The sequence below is a fragment of the Eschrichtius robustus genome, chromosome 2 (assembly GCF_028021215.1).
Source record: "Eschrichtius robustus isolate mEscRob2 chromosome 2, mEscRob2.pri, whole genome shotgun sequence".
Classification (NCBI taxonomy): domain Eukaryota; kingdom Metazoa; phylum Chordata; class Mammalia; order Artiodactyla; family Eschrichtiidae; genus Eschrichtius; species Eschrichtius robustus.
In genome coordinates this window covers 166,110,359-166,130,965 of record NC_090825.1, presented here as the reverse complement: position 1 = coordinate 166,130,965, position 20,607 = coordinate 166,110,359, and the positions used below count along the sequence as shown (strand labels likewise).

The window sequence follows — 20,607 nt, the reverse complement described above, 5'->3', positions numbered from 1 at the left end:
CCCTGGAGAGACCTGGGCCAGGTCAGGGTCTCGGGGGGCGTGGCCGCGATCCTGAAGTCGAATAGGGACCAATCACGGGGGCGGGGCAGAGGTCCCGGGAGTGGCCAGGGCGTGGTGGGTTGCGGCGGGGGCGGAGCCTGATAGGGCCGGGGTACAGGGGGCGAATGGGGGAGCCGCGTGGCTGGTCCCCGAGGGCGAGGTTGGGTGGGGCTGGGTCCTGGGCGGCGGGGCCGGGGTCGAGGGGTTCAGAAGCGCTTGTCCTTAACCAGTCCATTCCTCAGCGGCTTCCTGCGAGCCAGAACCGGCCCAGGTTAGCCTAGGGACCCCACGCCACCACGTAGCGCCTCCCACCACCGTCCCGCCCTCCTTGCCCTCCTTTTCCCAGCCCCGCCCCATTCTTCCTCCCAGCCCACAAGGCCAAAAGACCCTGCCATCTGACTGCTGGGCAAGTGGTCCCTGCTCCTTCCCACAATTAAACCCTCCTCTCCCCTCCCCCCTGGGCCACCCGCGACTGCTGGAGGGCAAAAGTCACCTACCAACCTCTGCCTGATTTAAGCCCATCGCCTGGACCTGGACCAGCACTTTATCCTCCTCCTCTCCCAGGGAGGCAGAACTGGCCAGAGCCCCCGACGATCCCACCGGGCAGGCTCCTCCCCAACTACAATGGCCCTACCAGGAAAGGCTTCCCAGCCCATGATTCTCCATCCACTGCCCTCTGTCTACACCTGCCGCAGCCCCTACTTTGCTTCCATGTCCTTAAAACAAGTTACGTAGTGTTTTAAAACGAATCAGTACTGTAAGATCCCAGAGAAAGACCCCTAACGTCTAAACAACGTTCATGGTTTGCATATTTCAAACTGTCTATAAAGATGTCTTCTCCTGCACCTCAATTTTCCAAAAATGTGCCACCGAGATCGCTCCCGTGTGCACTGCTGCTCTCCTTAATTCCATCTTCCCTGCCTGTGTTAGTGGCAGGTCTCTGGGGTTCCGACTGGGAGGGGACCTGCGCCCTGGGGATCTGCCCAGGCCCACCTTACTGGACTCAACAGGTCCAACCCTGCTCCTCACCGCTACTGCCATCACTTGCTCGGTGTTGTGTCCTGTTTAACTGGCCAGCCTGCTGATGCCAAGACAGCATCTCCCCGCAGTCTTATGGTCACGGCCATTGACCATTCCTACTCCCACGTATGAGAACTCTTTGTGCCTTTGCACATGGTCCATCAGTCTCTGCTGAAGTGAATTCTACAGTCTAGTTTATGTACAACTGTATTAAGTTTTCTGAGCCAGTAATATATTCTCACGATCTAGACCTCAGAAAGCATAGAAAACTCACAGTTCAACCGAGCGGCTCCTAGGGATCTACCACCGTTTGACTTCTGTGTATCCTCAGATACTAGCATATGTGCATTACTGCACCCTGCAGCCCTTTGGTTTGTGGAGCACTCTAGCTCAGAGACCGTTCCCTATGAGAACGTAAAGACTTTCCTGGAGAAGATGGTCTCAGTCACTTTAGTTCGCTCTTCCCTGGGGCTGGAGCCACTGGATGCCCCTTCCTGGGAGCACACCTCCCCCCCTCGGCCCACTTCTCCGTGGGCTGCTGCTTTCTCTCGCTGCCACCGCAGGAGCCCTTTATCTGGGAGATCAGAGATAAGCCCCCCGTGGACCTCCCATCTGTCCTGTATCTTCAGCTTTGCCTGTTGGTCTTTTAGACAGAGCACAGGTGGGGTTCCCAGCTTCTTGAGTCTTCTCGTAGTTCAATTGCTGGACGGCACAGTCTCTCATTTCGACTCTTGTTTGATTTCACAGCTTCCATTTCTGCATCAACATCTTTGATGCTTCGGGAGTTTGCACTGGGGGCTCATGCGAGATAAAGATGGTTACCAAGCAAGCGTCCCATTGAAGGAAGTTCTTCCTTCCCTCCCGGGATCCTTCTTTGTTAAAGTTTGATGGGCTTAGCTCTGTTCCCCCTGTTTTAATTCCTATACTTCTATAGAAGGTTTAATACCTCCAAGGATCTGTACCCCCACCCTGTGCCTCTTTATCAGAGCTTTCCTGTGGTGATTCTGGTTTGTTTTTCTGCACAAGCTTCCAAGTGCCCCCTCCCTCCTCAAAAACAGTGTATTTGCGGGGGAGGGGAGTACCCAACTAGGGCGAGATGGCCTCTCTGCAGAATCAGATTTACACTTTTTCGTCTCAGTGCACCACAGCGGGAAAGAGAAAATCAGGACGACGGTGGAAGCTGGAGGGAGATGTGGGCAGGCAGAGACTCAGGTGGATTCTGGATGTTTCCTTGAGGATAAGGAGGAGAGGGAGAGAAGGGGGGCTCCTTAGGGTTTTGCAAGGTTTTCACCCTGAGTTGCCATCAACTGCGATGGACAAATGTTCAGGAGAGGTAGTTTGCGGTGGGAATGGGGGTTGATTCTGGATATTTTAGAAGGTGCTTGGAATGTCAAGCAGACACTGACACAGAGAATGGCACTCAGAGGAGCACTGTGAGCTGGGAGAGAAACTTGGAAGTCGGGGTGGATTAAGTGAAAGGGCCCTGGGAGAGGGGGAGGCCAGACGCGGAGCAGGAAGGCACTAAAAAGTGAAGCAGGAGCCCACGTGCCGCAACTAAGGAGACTGAGAGCCGCAACTAAGACCCAGTGCAACCAAGTAAATAAATAAATATTAAAAACAAAAAAGAAAGTGAAGCAGGGAGCAGAGGCAGACTGGCGATTGCAAAAGGAGGGGTTGGGTTGGGTATGGGTTTCTTTTGCGGGGGTGACAAAAATGTTCTAAAACCGCAGTGATGGTTACACAACTCTGTGAATGGACTAAAAACATTGACTTCTACACGGCAAATGGGCAAATTGCATGGTGTGTGAATTCCATCTCAATAAAACTGTTCAAAAAAAGGCGGTGGGGAGTGACCACCAGATTTGTTTAGCATCAGTGGAGCGGACAGGAGTGGTCTCGGGGTGGTGGGGGGAAGACCCCAGAGGGAGCTGGGTTCGAGAAGGGAGGGGAAGGGGGTGCTGTGTTGTAAGTGAGGCGGAGAGAGAAGGTTTCTCTTCTTGATCAGAATGTCCCTGAGCAGGCAAGGGGGTGGACGTCGGTGGCCTGGGACGGTGGCCTCAGAGGGAGACGGACCATCTACCAAAGCAGCCAGCCAGCACTAGAGGGTGGATGTCCTCATCCGGCTACCCCTGCTTTCCTGGGGACACGGAGGCCAAGTCATCGGGTGAGGGGACAGTGGTGAGGACAGTTGGTGGCTGAGGAGAAGGAAGAGTCTCAGGAGATCAGGCACTGCCCAGGCATCGCTGAGGACCCCTGGCCCCCGTTAGTGCTGCAATGAGGACCAGATGTGCGGGTCGTGGCTCTTCAGATACAGCGGGGGCAGCTGAAAGTGTCACGGAGGAGAAAGCTGGTGTACGGAGGGGTGGGGTAGCCTCGGGCAGGTCAGCAGACCCAGAGCGGGGTGAGGGCCCCCGATGGATGGCGGTCCCAGCAGCCCAAGAGAACGATGGGGGCTTCGGACCGAGGTCGTGACCAGGGTGCAGGGGCCACTGCAGGGGGCCAAAGACAGAGGTCCAGGACGGGCCCCATGGAGGGGGGTTCAGAAGAGAGAACCAGCAGGAGCAAAGAAGGCCTCAGTGCTGCTTTGCCACGTGATTTGTTCTCCACTCCGGGGTCCTTCAAAGTGGTTCTCAGTCATTGTTTTCTTACTGTTTTCAAATCTAACTGCATCTTCATCATACACGGTCTGCACGATCCTGGTTCTGAGCAACTGAAGTTGCCCCTGGTTTTTTTCAATTTTGAGAAGTGTTCCTGTGCTTAAAAAGAACATCTTTTCTTGCTTCGGAGCTGCCTGATGAGGAGCACAGACTTTACCTCCTGTGGTCCCATCTCGCCACGGCTTAGGGCTGCATCATGCGGATCCTTTCACATCAAAAATTACACCTGACTTTCTCCTCCTGTCTTTTTACTTACAACTTTTATTTATCCTGGAGTTGAAGTCTTTTAACCAGGTCAGAGGTGGATTTATTTAAAAGCCCAGTCTCGTAATTGTCATGATTATTCCATGTGTGTTTATTTGCATGCCCAATATTTGAGATTCTACCCTCATTCTGCATTACTTACCCTGCTTTTTCTAGCTTTCCTTTCCTGCATTTACTTTGTTGTACCTGTTTTTGGTTCCATTCTCCCCTCTACACCCTAATAGTGTTAACATAAATACTCAATATAGCCCAAAGGTAATGCCCTACCCTCCTGCAAAATGCAAAGCCACCAATCCTGTTTCAATAATATTAAATATTTCAGCTCTAATTTTTAAAAATATCTCAAATTAGGCGTTTAAAAAAATTTTTACCCAGATATGTATCAATTTCTCTGCTGATCTGTCTCTTGGGGTAGTTTTCTGAAATATTCTCCTAGAGAAGATCTGTGAATGGTAAGCCTTCTTAGTTTTTGTTCCTGTGGATATCTTTTTTTTTTTTTTTTTTTGGTGGGGATGCTGGGGACCAAACCCAGGATCTCATGCAAGCCAACGGGTATCCTTTCTCTTGAGTAACTGTTTTTAAAGTTGTGTATAAGAGTCCCGGTTTCTTGTTACTTCCTTTCAGCATTTGAGGTGATATCTGACTCCAGTCTTCCAGCTTCCCTTGTTGCTGTTAGTCTGTCACTGTTTCGTAGGTCATCTCTTCTTTTCTGTGAATGTTTCACATTTCACTATGATGTGTTTGGGGCCCGGACGCCTTTGTATTCATCCTACTTATGATTTATGTCTTGTCACGTTCTGGAAAAATTCTCAGCATTATGTCTTCTCATGTTGTCTCTCCCTGTCTATCTATCTCCTTATTAGGACTCAGCCACATAATTCTTACCATTCTAGCTGTCATATTTTCCATTTGTTTAGGCTGCATCCTAGGTAATTTCTCCGCAGCTTTCAATTCACTGATTCTCTTTTCAGCTGTATCTAATCGTTGGAGACTTAACATCTATAATAGGTTGAATGGTGGTCCCTAAAAGGATATGTCCACATCCTAAACTCTAGAACTGTGAATGTGACTCTACTTGGAAAAAGAGTCTTTGTAGATGTAATTAAGTGAAAGAATTTGGGATGAGATCATAGTGGTCTAAATCCAATGACAAATGTCCTTACAAGAGAAAAGAGCCAGAGAGAAGAGACCATGTGAAGACAGGAAACAGAGATTGGAGTGATGCAGTCACAAGCCAAAAAACATCTGGAACCCCCAGAAACTGGAAGAGGCAAGGAAGGATCCTCCCCTAGACCTTCAGAGCAAGCGTGGCTCTGCTGACACCTTCAGTTCAGACTTCTGGTCTCTAGAACTGTGAGAGAATAAACCTCTGTTGTTTTAAGCCCCCTAGTTTGTGGTACTTTGTTACGACAGCCCTAGGAAAGAAATATATTTAACATCCAATGCTGTTTTTGATGGACTCTCATGCCTTTTACATCTTTATTTATTTATTTATTTTTAATTTTATGGCTATGTTGGGTCTTCGTTTCTGTGCGAGGGCTTTCTCTAGTTGTGGCAAGTGGGGGCCACTCTTCATCGCTGTGCGCGGGCCTCTCACTATTGCGGCCTCTCTTGTTGCGGAGCACAGGCTCCAGACACGCAGGCTCAGTAATTGTGGCTCACGGGCCCAGCTGCTCCGCGGCATGTGGGATCTTCCCAGACCAGGGCTCGAACCCGTGTCCCCTGCATCAGCAGGCAGATTCTCAACCACTGCGCCACCAGGGAAGCCCGCCTTTTACATTTTTAATAAACTTTTCATTTTAGAATAATTTTAGATTTGCAGAGATAGCATAAAGAGCTCCAGGGTAGCCCTCGCCCAAGTCTCCCTGAACGTTAACATTTTACATCTCCACAGTGCATTTATCACAACTAAGAAACCAACGCTAGAACATCGCTATGAGCTAAACCATAGACTTTATTTGAATTTCACCAGTTTTTCCACAGATGTCCCTTTTCTGGTCCAGGATCCCACATTGCATTCAGTCAATCTGAGCTGAGACGGTTCCTCAGTCTCTTGTTTTCCATGACCTGACGATTTTGAGGTGTCCTGACCAGCTCTTTTGTGGCACATTCCACATTTTCATTGCTTTTTATCCCATCTTGTTTTATACCCAACTGTGCTAACTCTAGCCATCCTTAGGGATCAGGTTCTGCGGGTGGTGCCCATGGGGCCAACCATGGCAGCGTGTCCCCAGTCCCCTGTCATTTCTGTATGGAGTTTGTTCTTTGCCATCCTAGTGGGAATGCTGTCATTTGGGGCTGGAGGCGCCAGCCTCCCAACTCACATTCTGGCTGGACATTCTTGGGGGAGACAGAGCAGGGAGCAGGGTGGAGCTAGGGGGTCTGGCTTGCTCTTTGCCTTGGGCTCGGCATTTACAAGGACATCTCTAGGAGTTCACAGTTTTACAGCAGAAAGGTCTTTCAGTTTTAGATTTAGCCAACCAGGTGCCTCCCCAACCTCACCCCTGGAGTTCTCTTTAATCACTGCTTCTTCTGGAAGCCTCTGAGGGTTGGTCAGACTCCTTGGTGAGACCTCACCGATCTCTACGCGCAATTCCCAACTCACGCTCGCTGGACGTCGACAATCCGACACCCTCAAAACTAGACTCCCAACCCCCTACCCCCACCGGTGCACATGGCCCTGCCCTGAGTCCCGTCTTGGTAAATGGCAGCTCGAGCCAGAGGTCTTAGGTCATCTTTGATTTTTTTATTTCTGTTTCACCTACATCCAAAGCAAGTCTGGTTAGTTCTACAACAGAGTTGGGATCTGACCACTGGGGTGACCTCACCTGCTGCCCAGCCCTCGTGTGTCCACAATCCCTGCTCACCTGCCTGACTCCTCTCTAACCTGGGCGCTGGCTTTTTGGCCGCTCTGGCAATTACCCCAATTCTCTGCTCCCCTTCTCATGTCTTTCAAGGAGATTTTTAAAAAATCTCTGCTTCTCTCATCCTCCTCCCTGCCCATTCTGACCCACACCTCATTGCACTCTGAGCCCACTGCTTCCCCAAAACCATCTTTCCCAGGTTGGTCACTGATGACCTCCCAGGGGCCAAATCAGAGGGTCTGCTGGGGAGTGCCCTGCGAGCCTTCAGCAGCCCCCATCTCACTGCTGCTCAACCACTCCTCACATTGACTGTGGGGCGCTGCACACCTTGGACCCTGCTGGTCATCCCAACCTGCCTCCATTCACTCCTGGGGCCCCTCCAGGCCAGGCGCTTTGGGTGCCATCTGGCTCACATCCCAGGGCTGGCAGTCCCGAGTCCCCTACCTCCAGGACGGTCGAAGAGGCCCCTTTTGCTCGTCATCCCTACAACTCCCACCTGGGCCCGAACCCCCGGCCCCATCTCCTGCTTGGCTGACCAGTGGTTGCTCCGCTGGACCAGGGAGTATTAGCCCGAACAGAGCACAGGCTCCCTGGGCCGCCCATGGCACCCCCTCCCCGCCCCCTTCCACTGCCACCTGCTTAGAGGTTGCCGTCAGGCCTGGAAAACAGCTGCTCCTCAGCACTGGGCTTGGCCCTCACGGCTCCCACCACTGAGACCGATTCTCACCCCTCACCTCTCTACCTCCACCTTCCTCGCTGTCTGTCCTGACAGCATCTAACTCTGTCACTACATCGTCCACGCCTTTATTTCAGTCTCTCTCTTGGACGCAGGCTCCGGGGGGGCAGCGTCGGCATCAGCCTCATCCGCTGCCGTGTCTCCAGGGCCTACCCACAGAGCGCGCTCGATCAGACAGACGTGGTTAAGGAATGAACTAGGGCTGGGGGCCCCTCCACACTCACTCAGCTTTGCTGGGCTTGGGGCTCAGGGCCTCTGCTGTGTCATACTCCCGCACGTCCTTCAGCTCGCGCACCTGGCCCGTCAGCACCTTGGCAGCAAAAGCCACGATGTACTGTGGGAGGGGAAGGCACAGGTGAGAAGAGAGCCCCGTCGCCCCCGACCTCGCTGCCCTCCTGATGGCTGGGTACTCCTGCCACCGGCCCTTTGCACGTCACCTAACATGCCCCTCCTCCCTGGGAGTGCGTGAGAAGGGCGTGCACCTGGAGCGCTCCTTGGGGACTGGGACCAGGACAGGACTGGCATCTGAGAAGAAGGGGGTGGTGAGGAGTTGTGAGCGCCAACTCACCAGGAACCAGTAGAGGTTCATGAGGGTGAGCAAGAGCAGGAGTGCGTTGAAGAAGAAGTAGAAGGGGATGTCAGGCACCGACCGCAGGCTGCAGTGGCTCGTGGCATACAGGACCTTGAGCGGGAACCAGTAGAGGCGGAACCAGAACCTGCAGGAGGGAGGGGCGGGTCGAGGAGGCTGTGGGGGAGAGGGGGAGCGGAGCCCCCCTCCCTTCCCCCCAGTCCCTGTCCTGTCCCGTCTGGACTCATCCATCTGCCCCTGCACATCCCCACCCATCCATGTCTCCTTACCCCACCCTTGTTCATTCCTGCCCAGCTGTCTCCATTCCTGTTCTGTCCTTTCCTGCCCAGCTTGCTTATTGCCAACTCGCGCCCTCCGCTGTCCCACCAGGCCCCGCCCACGTCACCCTGGCCCTGTCTGGCCCCTCCCACCTCACCAAGCCCCCACCCACCTCACCAGGACCCACCCCTTCCCTGCCCACCTGCCTCTCTAGGACCCACTTCCTTCCTGCTTGGCTCCACCCATTCTCACAAGCCCCACTTCCTTCCTGGCCTGGCCCCGCCTACCTCCACCAGGTCCCCCCCACCACCCACTAGGCCCGCCTCCTCCCCTGCCAGCTCACCAGCTGAGGCTGAAGCTGAGGCAGCCCAGGTCTGCAGCCAGGGCGTGAAGCCGGTGGTGGGATCCTCCGCGGGACTTGAAGTAGACATTGAGCTTGGTGAACTCCAGCTGTACGTCACTGATGTCATGCAGGAAGAGCACAAGGATGCCCACCTTGTGGTACCTGAGGAGGAAATCGGGAGAGGAGAGAGGGCTGGTTACCCTGGGACCCCTACCCGCCCCGAGGTTCCCAAGCACAGGTCCCCTTGGCCACCCCTCCAGGCTTCCCGTGGGTCTGTTCAGGGCTGTCCTCCCTGGCCCATCTGCCCTGCCCATCCCCCCCCCTCACAGGGCTAGGTCAGCAGTAACACTCAGGCTGCACCCGTCCTGTGGCAGCCACACCCAGGCTCAGGAACTTCCCTGGAAGTGCCCTCTCTGATCCTTCCTCATCTCTGTGACCTCTGACCCTCCATGACCCCTGACCCTCACACGCCTGGGTCATTCTGTGTCCAGATACCCCACACTTTAAACATGACTGCCTCACTGATGCTCCCAGGTTTGTACATTTAACCTGAACACTGCTGCAAACTGCAGACTTGCCCGGGAAAGGCCGCACCCCCACCAGGATCTGAAGAAGGCTGGAGCCCCGCCCCTATCCACCCTTCCGCCTCACAGCTGCTTGGTGCCTGAGTTCAGCCTGGATGTGGCTGTGCACCTCTGTCACCGTCTTCGTCCCCACTCTGCCCTCCGGACAGCTCAGGCTCCTGACAGCCACAGGCTGTTCTCATCCCCTAACATCCCTGGTGTTCCCGGAGCCTTCCTTCACCGACTTTCAGTCTCAGCTCACCTGTCACCCCTGACCACCCCACCTAACCTCACCACCTCTGCAGTCCTTATCTTCCGACTTGAATTTTCCATAGTGATCACCTTCAAACAAACTGTTAGTTCTTTTCTTTCATGGTTTTTTTTTTGGGGGGGGGGGGAGTTGTTATCTGATTCTACCCTCTAGAGCAGGGCTGTCTAATAGAATTTTCAAGAATGATAGGAATGTTCTAAATCTGCATTGTCCAATACAGGAGTCACCAGCCACATACTGGGCTGAGGTACAGAATGTGTGATTTTATTTAAGTTTAATTGAAGTTGACATGACCACCTGTGGCCAGCAGCTACTGTGCTGGAAGGCACAGCTAGTCCAACAAGAATAGAATTTGAGGGGCTTCCCTGGTGGCGCAGTGGTTGAGAATCCGCCTGCCAGTGCAGGGAACACGGGTTCGATCCCTGGTCCGGGAAGATCCCACGTGCCGCAGAGCACCTAAGCCCGTGCACCACAACTACTGAGCCTGTGCTCTAGAGCCCGTGAGCCACAACTACTGAGCCCACATGCTGCAACTACTGAAGCCCACGTGCCTAGAGCCCGTGCTCTGCAGCAAGAGAAGCCACCGCAATGAGAAGCCCACGCACTGCAATGAAGAGTAGCCCCCACTTGCCACAATTAGAGAAAGCCCGCGCGCAGCAACGAAGACCCAACACAGCCAAAATAAATAAATAAATAAAAATAAATTTAAAAAAAAAGAATAGAATATGAGCTGTATATGTCGTTTTAAATTTTCTTTTTTAAAAAAAATTTTTTTTGAGTTTCCATGTTCAATTTTTATTTTTTAAAATATCTTTATTGGAGTATAATTGCTTTACAATGTTGTGTTAGTTTCTGCTGTACAGCAAAGTGATTCAGTTATACATATATACATATTCTTTTTCATATTCTTTTCCATTATGATTTATCACAGGACATTGAACATAGTTCCCTGTGCCATACAGTAGGACCTTGTTGTTTATCCATCCTATATATAATAGTTTGCATCTGCTAATCCCAATTTCGTTTTAAATTTTCTATCAGCAACGTTTAAAAAAAAAAGTAAAGGGGCTTCCCTGGTGGCGCAGTGGTTGAGAATCTGCCTGCCAATGCAGGGGACATGGGTCCGAGCCCTGGTCTGGGAAGATCCCACATGCCGCGGAGCAACTAGGCCCGTGAGCCACAACTACTGAGCCTGCGCGTCTGGAGCCTGTGCTCCGCAACAAGAGAGGCCGCGATAGTGAGAGGCCCGCGCACCGCGATGAAGAGTGGCCCCCGCTTGCCGCAACTAGAGAAAGCCCTCGCACAGAAACGAAGACCCAACACACCAAAAATAAATAAATGAATAAATAATTTTAAAAAAAAGTCATTCTCCTACATACCACAATACCATTATAAAAAAAAAAAGTAAATAGAAAGAGGTAAAATTAATTTTAATAATATATTCCAATTGACTCAGTATATCCGAAATGTCGTCATTCAACATGTAAATGATATAACAAAGGGACTGCAAGATATTTTCACTCTCCTTTGCCCTTGGAATCAGGGTGGCTTTTACACATACAGCACGCTGTGGCTTGGACAGGCTCTGCCTTGAAGCACTATGACCACGTGTGGTGGCCACAGTGGGCTCTGGAACATCACGTTTGTCTACTGTGTTCACGGCTGTGCCCCCAGCAGCACCTGCCACATGGCAGGTGTTCTGTAAACCCTTGCTTTGTGACCCGGCCAAGGTTGCCATCCAGGAGGAGCTGGAGGGGGACAGACGGGGTGGGGGCAGGGTGGTGCCTCTCTGCACCTGTTTTGCCCCATCACTTCAGAATCTCTCTTCAGAAACCTCTCCCACGGACACCCCCATACCCCCCACCCAGGCATTAGCCTCTGCCCTGTGCTAGCCTCTTGCCACTGCTCACGCCAGTGCCCTCCACTCTTCTGTCCCCTCCTGGACTTACCGGAAGGCGTAGGACGAGATAATGAGGACCAAGGTGACCACATGGTGGATTAGCATGACCACTGAGTCCTTGCGCCAGGCATCCAGGTACAGCGTGGCGTAGATGGAATGGCCGTAGAAGCTTCCCTGTAGTAGGTAGGCAACTGCGATGTCCCGTGGTACCGCCATGCCTGTCTTCCAGTCTGGGGAGGGCCAGACCGTGCCGTCAGGGACCTGCAGGGCCTCCGGGACCCGCAGGCGACCCTGAGCACTCCCTCAAGCCGGGCATGGGTCCTCTGCTTCCTGGGCGTGCCACGCATCTCTGCAGCTGCTCTGGTCGCTGGTTTTCTGTTACCCATTCTCCACCCATCATTGTTTATGAATAGGCATTACTTTTTAGAACAGTTCTAGATCTACAGGAAAAGGTGCTCCTACCCTGAAATTGGTCCTTTGCAGAATTTCCAACTGTGCCCCAGGCCCCCTTCCCGTCTTCTCTTACCAGGCTCGCTCAAGACACCCGGTCCTGGGTGCCCCCCTCCCAGCAAATCCCCAAACCGATGGAGGCTGCCACCTGCCTTGCTGTGCCAGCCAAGCAGCTGAGGCAGAAATCACACACTTTCCAACGCCCATGAGTGCGGGCTCTCCCGCAGAGCGGGCCCGGCTCCGCTTCCCCTCCTCCTGCGGCCACCTCCTGCCCCCCGCCCGCCCGCCCCTGCACATGCGCCCACCCGCACTCAGGCCTCGTGCCTTCCCAGGGGACATCGCTCCCCCCACCAACTCCGCCTCCCCTCCTCAGTCCATCACCAAGGACTCTGCCCGAATCGACCTAGAACTCCAGACTGTGCCCCGCTGTCTGCGGCTCCTTCTTTGTCCACCCCCCGTAATGGCCTCCCTGGGCTCCATCCCCGGTCTCCCGTCCCTCCCCCTCCAAGCCTCAGTGATCTGGAGCTAGACCCTCAAGTCCCCCTGGAGGCCAGCTATCCCCTAAATGCCTCCTATGCTACCACCTCAGTGACAGCCCTTCATCTGTACCCTGGCCCTGCCTGCAACGGAGATCCACTTGGACCTCTATCTGGGGGTCCCTCTTCGGTCCCCGCCTCCACTCACTTGCCCTGCCCCCAGTGCCCCCACCCTGGTCCAGGCACCGCCATCTCCTCCCAGCACTGCTCCAGCTTCTCCTGGCCTCCAGAGCCTATTCCCGACTGTCCATTCTCCCCACAGCAGCCTCGATGGCTGTGAATACACAGACCCCATGATCTGGCAAGTCCACTCTTGGCCTGTGCCCAAGGAAACTGAAAACAGCGACTCAAGAGACCCCTGTATACTCATGTCCACAGCAGCACTAGTCACAATCATCAAAAGGGGAACAGCCCAAATGTCCACCAGCAGGTGACTGGGTACACAAAATGTGGTAAATCCACGTTTCGTGTGTCCACATAATGTGGAATATTATGCAGCCCTAAAAAGGAAAGAAGCATTGACACACACTACAATGTGGATAAGCCTCAAAAACATTATGCTGAGTGAAAGAAGCCAGACACAAATGGGCACATACAATCACATACCAATGATTCCATGTATATGAAATGTCCAGAACAGGCAAATCCATAGAGATAGAAAATGGATTAATGGTTGCCAGGGGCTGGGAGAGGGGGGATGGCAAGCTGCTAATGCGGACGGGTCTCCTTTTGGGGATGATGGAAATGTTCCGGAACTAGATAGACACGGTGCTTGCGCAACACTGTGAACATGCTAAATGCCACTGAATTGCTCACTTTAAAATGGTGAATTTTTAAAAGTTGTGGTAAAAATATATATAACATAAAATTTACCATCTTAACCATTTTTAAGTTTAGTAGCGCTAGGTATATTCACACTGTTGTGCAACCAATCTCTAAAACTTCTTCCATGTTATAAAACTGAAACTCTGTTCCCATTAGACACTCCCTCTCTGTTCCCCCTTCCCCAGCCCCTGACACCCACCAACCTACTTTCTGTCTCTATGGATTTGACGACCCTAGGTGCCTCACATAAGTAGAATCACACAATATTTGTCTTTCTGTGACTGGCTAAAATGGTTAATTCTGGGAATTCCTTGGTGGTCCAGTGGCTAGGACTCCGCGCTTCCATTGCAGGGGGCATGGGTTCGATCCCTGGTCGGGGAGCCAAGATCCAGCGAGCCGTGTGGTGCGGCCAAAAATAAATAAATAAAATAGAATGGCTAATTCTATGTTATATAAATTTTACCTAATTTAAAAAAATGAAAGACACCTGAGAGATCACTCATCCCCCACTTGAACACGTCCAGGGCTCCCCAAGGCTCAGCAGCAAACCTCACACTCCTGGCTGGGGCTCCCCCCACGTTCCGTGCACAGCCTCGTAGCAGTGCTGCAGTCAGCAGAGGGGGGCCTCCCCACACCTGCCAAGTGTCTCTGTCCCTCTTGAGAAGGAAGGGGCGCGGAGGCATCCCCTGTGGAAACGGGACACCCTCTTTTCCACCTATCACACTGGCGAGACTGCTACAGTGGGGAGCACCCTCTCTCCAGCTTTGGGCCCCAGATCTGGGGCAGAGGGAAGAGGGGAGCAGACAGTTCCCCATCTGGGCTGCGTCTGCACCTCCCTGCACGTTGTGGGGTGAGGTGGGCCGGGCTCTGTCTGTGGACCTCCAACCTGCTCTCCACGCACACCCCGCCTGCTGCTCTGGCCTCTCCATGTCACTCCTGCCTCATCCCCCTCCCCGACCTCCAGGATCAGCCACCTGGGCATCCCACACCCAGCTCCTGGTCTCCCCCAAACCTGCCCCACCCTCAGCCCCCTAGACCCTGGCGTCAGCCCCATCCTCCTTCTCTCTCACACCCACCTCTGGTTTGGCAGTGAATCCTATCAATTCTGCTTTCAAAACATTTCTTAAATCAGCCACTTCTCTCCCCGCCGCAGCCCTGTCCTGGGCAGTGCACACCGGCTCCTGCCCTCAGCCCCACCCTTAGGTCGTCCTGTCAACGTCCCCCCTCTGCTCATGGCCCTACGGTAAAGACCCCCTCTGCTCCCACCCCACCTGACTGGGCTCCTTGCTGCTTCTGATCAGCCAGTAGCATGTCTGTCCGACAGTGGCCTTTGCATTTCCCATCTGCCCCAGGCTCCTCCCAGTCCCCACTCAAAAGTCACCTTTGGTGCGGACAATCCCCACCCCTGTAGAAAATGCCCTCCTCCCCACCTCCTAGACACCCCACATGCCCTTCTCCTCTCCTCACTCAAGTTTTCTCATCTGCACTTATCACTGTTAACAGATTTCTTATTTCACGTTAACAGATCTGTCACCCCAAAACACAGGGGTGGGGGCTTTCTCTGACCTACTCACAGTTGTATCAGCACAGCACCCAGTACACAATAGTTACTCAATAAGCGTGCCTGCAAAGAAGCAGCTAACTTGCAAGCGTGCTATCACAGTGTAATTTATAAGGAGGAACCAGAGGCAACTCCATGCTCGAAACTTCAATTACAGAGACAGAGTTCAATTACAGTTCACTCTCATAAAGGAAAATTGAATGACAGCTCAAACCTCCCCCTAGGGATTTATGACACGGGAAATGTGCGTGTGTTACACGGGAAAAGTGGCCATGTGGGCAGCATGGTCACAAGACAGACAGGTGCAGCGCAGGGGTTCCATGCCCAGCTCCCTGGTGCCACCAGGAGCCCTCTCAGGATGTTTATATCACACGGCAGGAAACACGTCCATGTGTGTCCCTGATACATGGTCTGGGTGGTCAGCACGAGAGTAGAGAAGCCTGACCCCTCATCGCAGACTGAGTTTTCTACATCGGCCTGCCAGTTGGTAACAGAGGACACTGCAGTCAAATTCCTGCTCATCCCACCCAGAGCTCAGGCCTTGATGACACCCACATCGAATCCAATCAATGGATGCAGCCACTTCTCACCACCTTTATCTTCTTGCCAAGCTGGTCCAAGCCACACTGGTCCCTTGCCTAACCCCTGGGCCCAGCTCCTCTCCTTACCCAAGATTCATCTGTCTCCACATGGCAGCCAGAAGAAGGTTTTTTATAGTCCACAAACCCATCCCATTTAGGATGAAACTCAAGCTCCTGCCATCCTCCTCTCGTCCCCACACATCAAGCTCATGCAAGCCCCAGGGCCTCTGCACATGTTGGACTGCTTGCCTGGGCCCACACAAGGGGTCCCCTCCTCTAGGATGTTTCCCTGAGTCCTGACAGGGACAGGTGCCCCCTTTTCTGGCCCCAGGGCCCCTTCATCGCCCTTGTCTCAGAGCAGACATCCAGCATGGGATGTCTGATGAGTGTCCAGCTCCCCCATGTACCCTTCTCTGAGTTCAGAACAGGGCCCTCCCCCAACCTGCCCCATCCCGGCAGGTCCCCTACCATAGAAGACGGAGGGTGGGTCGTGAAAGAAGGGGTAGTCAGTGCCGAAGAGCAGGTAGGTGCTGTAGCTCCAGGCGCCCAGGTAGAAAAGAAACTTCCAGGCGCTCTCAGGCATCTTGGCGGCATCTCTAGGCTGGAGGCGGCACCGCTTGGCTAGGGGCTACGGGTGAGAAGGCGGACGGCCATCAGCACTGGGAGCCAAGGGCCGCTCCTCCAGGGTAGGGAAACCAAGGCCCAGGGACTCCCCAGGCCAGGCAGTGCCGGGCCCGGTACCCACAGCCTCCTGGAACGTAACCAGAGCCCACGTGTACCTGCCAAGGGCTAAACTTAGTGCCCAGCTGTCCAGCCGCAGCCGCAAGGGGAGGGGAGTGATGGGGGGAGACCTGGGAGGAAACGTGAGGGGAGGCTGTGAGGGGAGGAGGGGGACACGTGGGTGTAAAGCAAGGGAGACCAGTGGGGTCAGTCCAGGGGACTGAGGGGCTTGGGGGGTCTCAGGGGGAGCTAGAGGTATGACAGAGAGGAAGAAGGATTAAAGAGAAGACTTGGAAGGGGCTGTGAGGGTGAACCTGTAAAAAGAACATAGAGGGGAATATGGGGGCATCCGGGGGAACATGGGGGGCTGGAACCCTAGCAATCCCCATGGGGGAGGAACTTGAGGGAAGGGGGTGCCTCAGAGGAGGAATTGGGGAGATCAGAGAGGAACGGGGGCTGGGGAAGATGGGGTGGGTAGGTGGGGGAGGACACGGGAACTCAGGGGAGAAAAGGAAGAGAGGATGGGGCAGAGGAAGAAAGAGGGTCAAGGAAAGGACATCGCAGATGGGGGGACCTGAGGGGACAGCAGGGAGGGGACAAGAGAAGTGGGAGCATGCAACGGTGAGGCATGGAGGAATTTCAGGGGCCCAGCGCCCCTGGAGTCCTGGGGGCAGAGCTTCAATCTCCCTGGGGGCGGGGCTCCAGAGCTGCCGGCCAAGCCACGCCCCCCTCCCCTAGGCGAGGCTGAGGGGGCCGGAGCACCAACAGTCGCCATGGAGACAGCCAGAGCCAGCTCCGGTAACCCCTGGCAACCACACACTGCCAAGAAGATGAGCTTTGGAGGACGAGGCAGCCCCTCCGCCCGCCCGTTTCTTGGGAAGGGCGAGCCACGAGCTGGAGTGAGTGCCCGACGTCCGGGGATTCTAAAAGTGAGGGGCCCGTGACCTTGCTGTCCCCCACCCAGCTCCCTCAGGAACGTGGGGAGGAAGCCTGCTCCACCCTGGTAGTCCCAGAGCAACCATATCCCCCTCCTGGGCTCTGGCCCTCGTCCTCCTGGACCTCCCACTGCCCAGCTGGAAACTGGAAAGGTGGGGGAAGCAACAAAGCCAGACTGGGACCAGGGCTCACCTACGGAGGGGCCCTAGTCACGCCTGCCTCCCCCTCCCTGGAGCAGCGTCGTGGCTGGGGTCTCTAACCCCCATGTGGGTCATATGGGGGTGGGAGCGGGGACAATGGCAGCCAGACAACACCCCATCCCTGACTTAACAAGGGCCAGCCTCTGCCCAGCCAGCAGAGAAAGGCCCCTTTGTTGGCTCCAGGCACTCTGTCCCTGCACCCACTGCCACCTCCAGTCAGACGGGCGGAGTGACCCCAGCTGGTCCTCAGGGAAGTCACAGCCAAGCTTGGAGCCCAAACGCCTTCCAACAAGCTCCCATAGCAGCGACCCCTCCCCAAGGATGGGAGGGAGGCCAGGCGCCAATGTCACCCCCACAGTCACTTTCCAGCTGGGGAGGTGGCCTTCCCAGGCTCGCCGGAAACTGAGCAATTCGGTGGCGACCCCTTGGAGTCCGCACAGTCCAGCTTCGCAGACCCAGGCCGTGCCACCTCCCCCAAAGGCTGCGTGCGAACACGGCGTGGCCAGGGAGCCCAGGCCTTTGCATCCCTTGATCGGAGGGTGGCGCTGACTCCAGACAGACGAGCGGCAGCGACTGGGCAGCTCCTACCTCTTCCCGGTCGCAGCGGACGAGCCAGTCCCGCCGCCGCACCGACCCCGGACACCGATCCGGTTCCGAGCGCGCCCCGCATGACCCGGAGGCGCAAGGCACACGCAGCCCCTGTGCGCCGAGCCTTCCCTGCCCGTGACCTCCGCTCCTCTGTCCCCAGCTCCGCTAGGTCCGAAAGAGTGCGCAGCAGCCAAGGCCCTCACACCTCCCGGGGCCCCCTTGTCCCGCACTGACCGGGCCGGTTCCCCCACATCTTGAGCATCCTACCCTTGTCAGGGTCCCCATGTCCCAGGCTTCCCCCAGCCCGGCCACACCCCCACATCCACTCGCAACCCCACCCCGCCCTGACCCAGAGGGGCACGCGGCGGCCCAAGATTCCGCGTGCCGAGCTCCTCCAGCCTGAGGCCCGCCACGTTCCAGTCACCCTGGTCCGTGGAGACAGAAAGGGGCGCGCGGCGGTCCTGGGTCCCCGCCCCGGACTCCCTAACATCCCGGCCCCCCAGCCCGGGACCCCCACGTCCCAACCCCCAGCAGCACTGACCCGAAAGAGGCGCGAAGTGGCCGCCGAGCGCAGCGCGGTCCAGCCGAGTGCGCAGAGCGCCAGCAGCAGCAGCTCGGGAGGCGCCAGGTGCGCGTGCTCGGCCAGGCCGCGGCGCGCCAACCCCCAGCCGCAGTCCGCGCAGCCCCGCGCCGCCGCCAGCGCACTGCCCCAGCCGCGCTGCACCAGCTGCGCGTAGCTAGGCATGGGCTCAGGCCCCGCCGGCCCCGCCGCGGTCCCCGCCGCCGCCATGCCGCCAGCTCCCGGCCGTCCCGGCAGTCTGCGCCCGCCCACGGTGGCCGCCGGAGCCGCGCGCCCCGCGTCACGCGCCGCAGTTGGGCCGGGGGCGCGCTGGCCGTAGCCCGTGGAACGGAGGGGCGGGGCCAGCGCTAGCTCCGCCCCGCAGGGACGCGGGGCCGGGGCGCGCAGCTGGGTACCCCGGAGGCAGCAGCGGCGACCTCGGGCGTACAAGTCCTGGCGTTGTCGCGCCGCGTCCTGGAGGCGGGCCAGCGATCTGGCTCATTTTCCAGTGGAGGAAACCCAGGCGCGGGGGAGGGGGGAGGGGGCGACCGGGGGGGTGGAGGGGGTATCTGCCTGGAGCCCGCCTGACCTGAACCCGAGTAGGGCCGGAGCGGCACCGTGTCCCCATCCCTCGTCCCCGCTTGGATGCCCTTGCCCATCCTGGGCTCCTTCACCCCACCAGGCTGTGTCCGCAACATGGGGCAAGGTGAGCACCAGCAGGCCGTGCCCAGGACCAGCGATTCTCTCTTTCCCAGGTCCTCCAGCATGCTTCTCTTGCCCTGTCCCACACTCAGGCCCCACCATCCCCCCCCGCCTGACGGCCACCTGCTGCTCTCTGTGACCCTGAGGACCTGGCAGGCCTCCCTGAAGCGGGTTAACACAGGCCTTCAGGGAGGCCAAGGGAGTGGGTGCCCACGTGGGGGAGCTCAGGCTGGATCAAGACCACCACTTCATTGGGACCACCCCCCATGATCTTCCACTATACACCGACCAGGCCGTGTCCAAAGCCCCCAATGGCCGTCACTGAAGGCACCGGTCACCTCTTGGGGACATCGTCTCGCCTGCCACTGGTAGCCCTCATCCCAGCCCCCGGGACTCCCGCACGCCTGTGCCCCTCCCTTCTCCCCATCTAGGAGTCCTCCCACAGCCTTCCGAGGTGCAGCATGCAGGAATCAGTGTGGGCCCTGCAGGGGCCAGGCTGCGTCCCATATGGCCACCAGCCTGACCTGACCTTCAGGTGCACAGGTGAAAACAGGGAGGGGGGGGTCAAAGGGGCCCTCATCCCCCGTCCTGCAGCAATCCAGTTCTCCCCACCTTCAAATGTTCCCAGAATCCAGCCACTTCTCTGCACCTGTACAGACTTATGCGACCCTCGGCCACCCTTGTGCCTCCTTCCTAGTGTCTCGGCCTCCTCCCTACCCCGCTCAGAGGCCAGAGGAAACCTACCTGTCCCTCCTCCGCTCACAGCCCTCCATGGCTCCCATCACGCAGAGTGAAAGCCCATCTCCTCACTGTGACTCACAACCTATCCTCACGCCCTTCTCTCTCCATCTTTCTCCTTCCGTTCCAGCCACATTGGCCTCATAGCTGGAGGTGGTTCTCCAACACCCCAAGCAGTCCTGCCTCAGGGTCTTTCACTGGCTGTTCCCTCTGCCTAGAATGCTGTTCCCCCAGGTATTGGCAGGGCTCCTCCTTCACCAACTTCAGGCTTTACCTACAAATGTCACCTGCTTGTTGCACCTCCCTGATCCCCCATCAGTCTTCTCCTTGGCACTTGTCACCATCTGTCCTGCTGTACCTCCTACTCATTATTATTATTATTTTAAACTTTTGGCCTTATTTATTTAATTTATTTATTTATTTATGGCTGTGTTGGGTCTTCGTTTCTGTGCGAGGGCTTTCTCTAGTTGCGGCAAGTGGGGGCCCCTCTTCATCGCGGTGCGCGGGCCTCTCACTATCGCGGCCTCTCTTGTTGCGGAGCACAGGCTCCAGACGCTCAGGCTCAGCAATTGTGGCTCATGGGCCTAGTTACTCCGCGGCATGTGGGATCTTCCCAGACCAGGGCTCGAACCCGTGTCCCCTGCATTGGCAGGCAGATTCTCAACCACCGCGCCACCAGGGAAGCCCTACTCATTATTTTTGAATGT

The 20,607-nt window shown here is 55.9% G+C and overlaps 1 protein-coding gene across 1 annotated transcript; it reads right to left on the bottom strand.

Annotated features, from left to right (window-relative positions):
• Positions 1–199: 199 nt before the first annotated feature.
• CERS1 (ceramide synthase 1) lies at positions 200–18,796 on the bottom strand. The gene is made up of 7 exons (XM_068534722.1): positions 18,443–18,796; positions 15,926–16,085; positions 11,554–11,734; positions 8,771–8,932; positions 8,149–8,296; positions 7,805–7,914; positions 200–288 (listed from the first exon to the last, which is right to left on the bottom strand). The coding sequence occupies exons 1-7, from the start codon at positions 18,689–18,691 to the stop codon at positions 246–248; spliced, it is 1,053 nt and encodes a 350-aa protein (XP_068390823.1). The 5' UTR covers positions 18,692–18,796; the 3' UTR covers positions 200–245.
• Positions 18,797–20,607: the final 1,811 nt, after the last annotated feature.

Coding starts and splice junctions, on each gene's coding strand:
- CERS1 (XM_068534722.1), bottom strand. CDS start 18,691: ATGGCGGCGGCGGGGACCGCGGCGGGGCCGGCGGGGCCTGAGCCCATG. Junction 16,086..18,442: donor CCACTTCGCGCCTCTTTCGG/GTCAGTGCTGCT, acceptor TCTCACCCGTAG/CCCCTAGCCAAGCGGTGCCG. Junction 289..7,804: donor CCCAAGCCCAGCAAAGCTGA/GTGAGTGTGGAG, acceptor TCTGGCTCGCAG/GAAGCCGCTGAGGAATGGAC.